At 41.3% G+C, this 10,303-nt stretch overlaps 1 protein-coding gene across 1 annotated transcript; it reads left to right on the top strand.

Annotated features, from left to right (window-relative positions):
* Window positions 1-110: 110 nt before the first annotated feature.
* Window positions 111-9,667, top strand: LOC306708187 (solute carrier family 26 member 9-like; the record flags this gene model as incomplete). The annotated part of the gene is made up of 21 exons (XM_079175934.1): window positions 111-235; window positions 446-585; window positions 747-857; window positions 1,013-1,188; window positions 1,292-1,456; window positions 1,546-1,698; window positions 1,828-1,910; window positions 2,010-2,157; window positions 2,241-2,354; window positions 2,949-3,026; window positions 3,141-3,236; window positions 3,326-3,432; window positions 3,537-3,606; window positions 3,696-3,788; window positions 3,897-4,034; window positions 4,167-4,406; window positions 5,195-5,249; window positions 5,605-5,741; window positions 6,763-6,822; window positions 7,730-7,813; window positions 9,662-9,667. 21 exons carry the CDS (start codon window positions 111-113, stop codon window positions 9,665-9,667), a joined length of 2,379 nt encoding a protein of 792 aa, XP_079032060.1.
* Window positions 9,668-10,303: the final 636 nt, after the last annotated feature.

The following is a 10,303-nucleotide window of genomic DNA, read 5'->3' as shown; positions in this document are numbered from 1 at the left end:
CTAATATTAGTAAAATATAATTCCTAATGTAATTCCTTTAATTGCACCTTGAGGACATAGTATAAGACAGAGTTTTCCAAGGTCTTAATACATTTCGATATGCTGTAGCCATGCAACGGGACCGCCCACGTTACGTGATTGACAGGCCGGCATATAACCTCCCAGACTTTGACGGAGAGTTTGACAAGAAGAGTCGACAATTCCCTGTTGGAGAGAAAGTGAGGAAACTCTTCAGGTACAGAACTGCAATCTCTCCGCACACACGGTCAACATGAACTACAGGTCTTAACCATCACACAAACTCTACCTCTGACAAGCTTTGTGTTTGTGATCAAACAGTGGAGAGCCGTGTAGCTATGAGTCAACATAAAGTTTAGACATGTGTTATGGACTTTTTCAAAGTAACTACCAGAAAACTAGAGTTTCCCTTGTTTGTTTCTGTCAGATGCTCTGTGCTGAGACTGAAGGGCTTGTTGTTCAGACATCTGCCTGTACTGAGCTGGCTTCCCAAGTACAACGTGAAAGAAAACCTGCTGTGTGATGTCATCAGCGGGGTCAGCGCTGGCACCATTCAGGTTCCCCAAGGTCAGTCGATACTCTCCTCACTCTGATGCCTCTGTACTCTATAATACCCACCGACTGAAGCTAGTTCCAGCATCGTTGGCTCCGGTATATAACATATCTTTTGTTTTTTTTGATATGTTGTCATGATTTATGTGTTATAAAACTGTTTCTGTTCTTTCCAGGCATGGCATTTGCCCTCCTGGCCAACCTCCCTCCTGTCAACGGTCTCTATTCCTCTTTCTTTCCCCTCATCCCGTACTTCTTCATGGGCACTGCTCACCAGATGGTCCCAGGTAAACCAGAGTGATTTATCTCCAGTGATTTCCTATAATGACAGTGATAAGTTAGCCAAGGGCTGCACCGCACTGTGCAGATCAGCTGTGCTCAGCTTGACTTTCCAGTTTGCGGTATAGCAAAGAAAATAGATGTGACACACTACTTTCCATAGGTACGTTTGCTGTCCTCAGCATTATGGTGGGGATCGTGTGTCTAAGGCTGGCCCCAGAGTCGGACTTCAGTCATTTCAATGGCACTCTTAATGCTACAATAGTGGACGCAGACCTGATGAATGAGGTTCGCCTGGGAATATCTGGAACCCTGGCCTGTCTCACTGCAGTCATACAGGTAGCCGGCACTAAAATCAGTCTTTCAAAGTGAAGCTTGAAAGACATGTGAAGTACGGCGTAATCTAAAAGTTACACATTGAAAGCTACTTGTGTCTGTGCAGATTGGCCTTGGCTTCATGCAGTTTGGATTTGTAGCCATCTATCTGTCAGAATCCTTCATCAGAGGCTTCATGACTGCTGCTGGACTGCAGATCCTCATCTCAGTCCTCAAGTACATCTTTGGCATCCAAGTGCCACCTTATAGTGGTCCGCTGGCTGTTATATATGTCAGTGAGCCCCCATATTTAGGCCAAAGAACATCAGCAGACTTTGGTTGGTTGATTGTCTTTAAAATATGTCATTTTATTTCTCATAGACTGTCATAGATATTGTACGTGGCCTTCCAGATACCAACATCGCATCGCTAGTATTTGCTCTGGTCAGCAGCATAGTTCTTATTGTGGTGAAGGAGCTGAGTGCACGCTACCGCCACAAGCTGCCCTTCCCCATCCCTATGGAGATCATAATTGTAAGTTTATAGTTTGTCATTTCTCTTTATTTTTTGTTTAATTTCATGAAGCTGTTATTTCTATATGTTTGACAAATATACTATGTAAGGACGATAGTGGTGATTGATCCCTATCCCTGTGCTACACAGGTTGTGGCGGCCACAGCCATCTCGGGCCCTCTGCATCTTCCTGAGATCTATCACATGGACATAGTGGGAGAAATTCCTTTGGGGTAAAGCGCACATCAGCATACTTGGAATCAATGGTTGCTTCATTAATTAAAATGACCGATTTTTTTACTGTTCAATTTAGATTTATATCTTGTTTCTAGTTTTCCAGCACCCATCCTGCCAACAGTGAGTCAGTGGGAAGACATGTTGAGCACAGCTTTCTCCCTGGCAATCGTGGGGTATGTAATCAACCTGGCCATGGGCCGGACATTGGCAGCCAAGCATGGCTACGACGTGGATCCCAACCAGGTACAAAAACTGCATATTTTTTACTAGATCAAAATGTGCATTTTATTAGATTTTATTAACACAACATACATATTCTTGTGCAGGAAATGTTGGCTCTTGGCTGCAGCAATTTCCTGGGGTCCTTCTTTAAGATCCATGTGATCTGCTGTGCCCTGTCTGTAACCCTGGCTGTGGACAATGCTGGTGGAACATCACAGGTGAGTGTTGCGTTACCACTTCCGTAGCTGCAGAGGTGGAAGAAGTGCTCCGATATTTTACTGAAGTAAAAGCAGTAATACCACAGTGAAGAAATACTCTTTAACATGAAAAAGTATTGCATTCAAAATAAAACTGCAAAAGTACTAGCATCAAGTACTCATCATACAGAACGGTCCATTTCAGAATATGATATATATTATATTATTGGATTTTAATTATTGATACATTAATATGTACACTAATTTAGTGTTGAAGCTGCTAAATATGGGGCTTATTATGTGTTCAGCTGGGTAGCAGCTAAGTCTTTTCTTTATCCATAATCATAAATCAACGTATTTGTTAATCATATTTGTATTATTAGTCTGACGCAGCAATTTAACTAGTATTTAAAGTTGTCAAAAAAATGTAGTGCAGTGGAAGTATAAAGTACCATAAAATGTAAATTAAAGTACAAGCACTTCAAAATTGTACAGTTCTGAGTACTTTCCACGACGGTTTTAAGGTAAATATTGTCAAGTAATAATAGTATGGACTACAAGAAAATAATATCTCAAACTGCTAACTTCTGCACCTCTGTTGCTGCCCTCTCATAGTTCGCCAGTCTTTGTGTGATGCTGGTCGTAATGGTTACCATGCTTGCATTGGGAGCCTTCCTGAAACCACTTCCAAAAGTAGGTGGACATAGGTGGATTGTGATACTTGAAAAATTAGACAAAACATTTAAGTTGAAGTCAGAGAAAAATCCAGGCATAAATTAGTGACCTATGCAACCTTGGTTTTGCCAGTCTGTGCTTGGAGCCTTGATTGCAGTGAACCTCAAGAACACTCTCCTACAGCTCTCTGATCCCTACTACTTATGGAAGAAGAGCAAACTGGACTGCGTAAGTCAAAGCCTTGGATGCAATATTGCAGCACAATGTGATTTTTTTCCCCTCCATATTTTCTCCTAATGTTGTTCTTTCTCTTCTAGTGTGTGTGGGTTGTGTCATTCTTGGCCACATTCTTTCTCAGCTTGCCTTATGGAGTTGCTATCGGAGTGGGCTTTTCCATTCTGGTAGTGATATTCAAGACACAGTTGTGAGTAAATTATCTGTTTTTTTTAACCAGAATTACAAAAAAAGACAATGGAGCAGAGCGTAAAGTGTTTATGAATGCTCATTTTAATAATGTGTTCCCCGTAGTCGTAATGGTTCGGCAATGGTTCAGATTATGGATACGGATATCTACAAAAACCCGAAGGTGTACAGTAAGGTATGAAAACTAAGTATTTGTGTGTATTTATTGTTGTAACACATAATAAATTAATGATTGTGTCTAATCTTTTTGTAATCACTCCACAGGTCATTTCAATAACAGGTGTGAAAATAGTGAACTATTGCTCCCCTCTCTATTTTGCAAATGCTGAAATATTTCGCCAGAGGATCATCAAAAAGGTACAGTTGAAAACATGACCTCTTTTGCTGTCACGCAAGGCGAGGCAGGCTTGAATGAATGTGTTAATGTGGCTTAATAGGTGTTTACACAGGCATGTTTGTGTCTAGACCGGGCTGGACCCTGGCAAACTCATCCTGGCCAGGCGGAAGTTCTTAGAGACAGAACAGAAGGAGAAAGCGAAAGAAGAGAAGGACAATGAGACACGAAGGAGGAAACCCAGCTCTTTGGTTAACATGAAGGCTGAGGTGGGATCAAGTATATATGATACATGACACACATGTGTTTGACCTAGCGGCTCGTATTTGCATAGATTTCCTGAAAATACATCCTGTGACCTCTTCTGTACACCTTTCTCTATGTATTTCCTCTCCATCTAGACCATATCTCAGCTTGAACTGCAAAATGACTTTGATATGAACGATGGCACTGCCAACACACCTGAGCCTCCCACCAGCTATGTCAACTTCAGTAGTGACATTGAGCCGGGCGAGCAGGCGCCTGACCAAGAGCCACCCAGTCCCACACTGGAGTCCCAGCCCATGCCCTTCCACACCCTCATCCTCGACTTGGCAGGGGTGTGCTTCATAGACCTAATGGGCATCAAAGTATTGATAAAGGTTATACGCTTGTTTGCGATACCAAATTCACTTAAAACAATTGGTTCTGTATTGAAACTTTTGAGTAATATTTTTGTACATTCAGTGTACAGTATGGCACCGCTAAAGGGTTCAATATAAAGCATTTTACAGGGTTCATAAAAGAATAATTCAAATACCTTTGAGGTTCTTTATAACCATGAAAAGGTTCTTTTAGTTTAAAGAATAAGTTTCCAAATAAAAGAGGTTTACGTGGCCGACCCGGCTAGCTCATGGCCGCCGCTCTGCACTGCGCTCATACGGCGGTTACAGCTGATGACGCCGTCCCGACTGTTGAGCTGTTAGCTCTGTCAGCGCTGTTGCCGTGGGTTTGCACTGTTAGCGCTGTTAGCACTAAGCTAGCAGCTCTCAATGATTGCATACTACACATATTTAATGAACTGACACATGCATAATCCGGATAAACCAGCATTCCAATTTCTGATGTTGAAAAGAAAAGAAACACAGACAGTGAGAAATGTCTAATAAAAGACAGTAAAGTTGGGTTACTGCAGTATGCCTTGTCACAGTGCTGTTGTTCTCCTCTCCACGTCTCTCTGCAAGTCAAAGAACCCCTGAAACATAAAAGCTTATATTTTCTGTACAAATCTAATATTGAACCTTTTTGTCACAAAAAGTTCTCTGATTTGTGAGATTGAACCCTGCCGTCCCTTACTGAACCTTTTTAAGAGAGAATGTTTAAGTATGGGTACAATAGTATATTCCATTATGCCTCCTAACAGTCTCCTTCTCTCTATTTCCCCACACAGATGAACTCGAGCTACGCGATGCTGGGCATTAAGCTCTACCTGGCTAATGTTCAAGGTAACATCTTTGATGACTTCTGTGCATTTCACACCCGTTGGCATGGAAACAGAACCCTAGCCATTCATTGAGCATTAAGTCCATAAGGCCTGTGAAGGACGCTGGTAGAAATGAGTGTACAATTGCAAGTCAGAGATGTAATGTCTAAACACTTGTCATGGGAAGCAAGGGACTCCCATTAGATAAAGATATAGCGGTAATTTCTTGTGATTTATCACATATAAGCATCAATCAATGTTCTTCTCTTGGCAAATTAAACAGCCATCTTTAAATACAACTTGAGCATTGTGTTAAAATCACTTGTTTCGCTCTACTTTAAGTCCTTGTGTGATGTTTGCTGTCTTGCCGCCTGCAGCCCAGGTGTATGAAGAACTGGAGGTCGGAGGAGCTTTTGATGCCGGCAATATTGGCCGCAGCAATCTCTTCCTCTCTGTCCACGATGCTGTTGTGTTTGCTCAGCAGACCTCTGGAGAGAGGCAAGGCTCCGCAAAGGTAGGCCCCCACTGTATAAAATAACCTTATCATACAAATCCTTTTCATAACATCACACACAAACACCTGCCGGTCAAAGGTTTTAAGGTTATGGATATAGGGAGGGATTAAGAAGAGTAGAAAAGCAAGATTTATTTTCTTAGTACCAAAGTTGTCTTTTTAGCACAGCTTTTGTTACCTTATCTGGTTCAACAAGGGTAAACAGAAATATCACACAGGTTTTTGTGACACATTAAGTGCCGCAGCAAACAAAGTTGTAAGTTACGCCAAGGTCATGCTGCATATTGTATACTGTGTGCCTGATTGTCTGCTCTTACTGCCTGATGTGCATAGGCAACGTTTTTAGCATCTGACTGGACATACAGTCATACAGCCAGTCTCAACTTTAAAAAAACCCCATGAAATAAAGCATCTCTTTAAAAAATAAAAAGGGTGTATACTCAGAATGACTTAAATGCGGACGAGTACAGTTCAATACAAACAGTAGTGTAACCTTCTCCTATGTAACAACTTTAATGATGCTTAATTCAATGCATATTAATATTGAGGGATTGCCTCCACACGGCTCTCAACATGGCGACTTCTGAGCAACAACGACAACCGTGCTGACAGAGCGAACAGTATGAACCTGGGGGGAACTGGATTGTGCGCTCCACTTACGCGACGCCGCTGTAGGTCGGGACTGCGTTATCAGCGGTTTCGCCATATGAGCACAGTGCAGAGTGGCGATTGGCAAGCCAGTTGGGCACACACACACACAGGGACTCACATGCACTAACATTCACTAACATGCACACGCGGCCGGACAGCTACTTAAACAAAGCACAGAGAAACTCAGATTACACACAGTGGGAGTGTGACTTCATTCTCTGCTCACTGCAAATAGTTGTTTGCTGCTATATTAATGCTCTGAATTTGGAATTTATCACTTTATAACTTTACAGTTACTTTAGCCAATGCATCGGGAGCAAAGCAATTTTAGTTTGACTTTAAATATTTGCATTTACTTTGTCTTCTGCAGGCAGAGAGAGCGAGACAGCAACTCGCCTTTAACATTAATGAGGAGAAGGATCTGGAGCAGGTATGCACTAGTTTGCCCATAATAGCTCAAAATGTACAGTTTAGCCAACCTACTTTTATTTCCCATCAAGCCATTACTGTAAATCTAAGAGTAGTTTTACTTTTACAGGAACTGTTTTGATCACTGATTGCTGCAGTGAAGACGAGGAGAAGAAACATGCGGAAGATACTATCAGTTCAATTTGTTGTTGCCAAAAATACATCCTGTGCTTTGTCTTTTATCTCTTTGCAGGCTATCAATTATCTTAATGCAATGTTTTTCTCTGTGGTTGGGCACAGTCAGTACTTGACTCCGCTGACAGGGGGTGGTACATACCAGCACAAGAGACACGAATAACAAAGTAAGCGCTGAGCAGATAATGATGCTCAGCCCCCCCCCCCCCCCCCCCCCCCTCCCTCAAAATAACTGTGGAGTGAACCTGCTGACTGTGCAGTCATACAGAAGTGGTCCTGTAATTAACTGAAAGTGTGCATGGCCGCAGCTGTGTTGTATAGCCAGCTGAGCAGTCTGGCTAAGTCCCCGTAGAGGCAAGACACTAAGAAAGGCTAAACACAAATGAAAGGAGGAATGCATCAGCAGTTTCATGACTTAGTTGTCTCGCAAACTCTATTAAGGACCACAGTGTCCATCATTTACCATCAGGCAGAGTAAAGCCCTCACAAACAAAAACACTTCTAATTGTTGCCAGTTGCATCAGTAGAGTGACTCTAACAAAGAGGAATATGTGGGCCAACTGCCTTGTGTTTATGTAGCAGGTGCTTAAAGGCATGTGGTGTCTCACCTCGCAGCGGGCTGACAGCAGTGTTGGTATGCTTGTGATGCATGAATGGATTTATGAAGCTATTAAGAAATCATCCTAAGGTATTCTGGCACACATCTGCTCCTCTGCTCTCCTTCTTCTCTGCAGCAAATTGGCACCACAAGTGATTACAAGGTTTCTATGGCCATCAGCTTTAATTTGGAGCTCTGGGGAAGTCTCTCATCACTTAATGTGTGTGTGTGTGTGTGTGTGTGTGTGTGTTTAATTTCATCAACTGCAGCTTCTCCTTTTCCTTCTTTTCTCCCTCATTGTTTTGAGACCGTCTGTCGAAGCCCTTTGCTGCTTGGGCCTGATTTAATTAATTAGAATTAGGGAAATATTCAGATTGAAACAGTTCGACCATGGTTTGTCGCATGGTTATGAGCCATTATGCCCCTCCGCCCATGCCTTTCTTGACTGTATAAGAAAAGAGAACTTGACTCTCACCAAAAAGCCAATGGGATTTATCCATTGGATTTTGGATTATTGCAGAAAATATGCTCTGTGGCAAATATTTACATATATTTATGATACTTACAAGTTTTGTTCAGCAAAATGATCTTCACATAAACAGCGAGCGTATAAATATACTTCAACACGGTCGCATTAGTTCAACGTCATCACCACTAAGCTTAAGGTGCGGTAGCGATAACCGTGATGAGGTTTAGTCTCAGTTAGCAACTGCCTTTTTTAAGACACGTTAATGCTTTAAATGACACAGAGGGGTATTTACTGACATTTTTTCCACCGTAGAACAGAATGATAACATCTCTGGTTAACCGCAGACCTTATTTCGGTCATCTAACCAAAAACCCTTTAAAAATAACCATTGATTTCAAGACAAGGGAACTGGAATGCTAACTCATTTTCGGGTTTTAAGACTCATTCATTCAGTTACCAGAGGATTGACGGTCAACCCTTCTTTACTGCTATTTTTTCACTCACTGCCATTACATTTAAAGTTGTGGTGTGTTGCTTTTATACTGCGTTTCTTTTGTCTAAATGTAGGCAACTATAGGCCTTTTAATTTGACCTCCCTGATATTGTGCCATGTAATCACCCCTTGTCGGTAAAGCTATGGGCAAAAAAAACAACCTCTCCTTTCTGGAGGTCAAATGATGATTACACTGAATTATGAAATGCTTCGAGCTAAAACCTTTTCCAAATGAGATACTATTATAATGGACTATAGCTTCTCAATTCCTGTAATTGCAAGTTCACATAAAAATTAATTTTACACCTCTTGCACATTCATTGACTATGATGGTTTAATTAACAAGGTTCCTTTTTAGAAATTTGAATCGTAAAGATTTATGTATTAAATTTGTTTACACGCCCAGTGGTTTCATCCTATTGAGACTAATTGCATGGTGTCAGAGGGTATCTCCTCGTTGAGTCATGGGACCTTGTCATTTAGAGCTCATGGCTGATTTTACCAAGAGCTGTCCCTGAGAAGAATATTCAGCTCTGACCTTTCACAATCAAGATTTAATTTTAATAAAGAGCCAGGAAGCAATTATTATCAAAAGATTGTTGCATAAATGGACTGTGGGCTTGTATGGGAGAGAAAATGAGAATGACAGAGCAACTAAAACCGTTTCTGGTGATTGAAATAGAGTCTGTTTGACATTGATCAAGCGATAGCAGTTGGTGCTTTGCATATGCATTTTCTAGACTTATGTTTGGGGATCTATTTCGCTTAATTAACAAGCCAGTTTGCAGCCAGGGCATCATAAATCTTGATTGTGCAATGTCAGCAAATTGTCTTTGGACAGGGTTTGTTTACGAAGTTGCTGAGAGCAAATCTGACCACTGATAGCTGGTATTAATTAATGTGAGTATTGTCTCATTCCAGTAGTTCAACAGCAATTAAATACACCAACAATCTCTGGTGATTAATTAAGGCATACAATGATTGAGTCTGTGTCTCTGACTCTATGCATAATTATTTATAGTTAAATGAAACCACAACCCCATGTCGGATTGAAAATGCTGCAACCTGCTTGGCCAATTCTTGTTTTTCTCTTTTGCAACCTCTAGATGTAATGAGTTATTTCATTTCATGGTAATTTCAACATGAAGCCACTGTGTTGATCATTTCTAAAGATACTGACCTTTATGGAATGATAAAAAACTACAAACAAAATCTGAAATTGCTGCTGCCGCAAAACACCAAGATGTACTTCTATATTTTTAGTATGTTTGTTTTGTGGGAAGGGAAGGAATGAATTCATTTGAATTCCATTAACAGTATCATAAAAACCAAAGCTGGCATTAGAAGATAACGCTTTAGAAAGATAAACAAATTTGACCTTCCTTCAGAACATGCCATCAAGACAAAGAGAGATTTGCAGCTATCGTGTTGGACAGACAGTGTCATCAGTGAGGTGTTTTGCCATCCCATCAACTCATTAAACCCGAGCGGCAGGTACTGTTTGCGCTCCTGTCTTCTTATTAGATGAAAACCGCAGTGTGATGACTACAGATACGAGCTCCTTACTGAGCCGTTCAGTATCAGCGGGGAAATTAGACAAGACAACGCAAAAACAACGCAGTGTGGTGCAACGCTGAGGGAACTCATTAGAACACTGCAGCATAAGAGGAAGCCGCATGATGCTTTGCAACATGTCATCAGGGGTGTTGTGAGTGTTATTACACAATCATGATTTGATAGCTTGTGCA

The sequence above is a fragment of the Pholis gunnellus genome, assembly GCF_910591455.1.
Source record: "Pholis gunnellus genome assembly, chromosome: 2".
Lineage (NCBI taxonomy): Eukaryota > Metazoa > Chordata > Actinopteri > Perciformes > Pholidae > Pholis > Pholis gunnellus.
The sequence above is the reverse complement of the archived record's forward strand: the minus strand, read 5'-3'. Positions and strand labels throughout refer to the sequence as shown.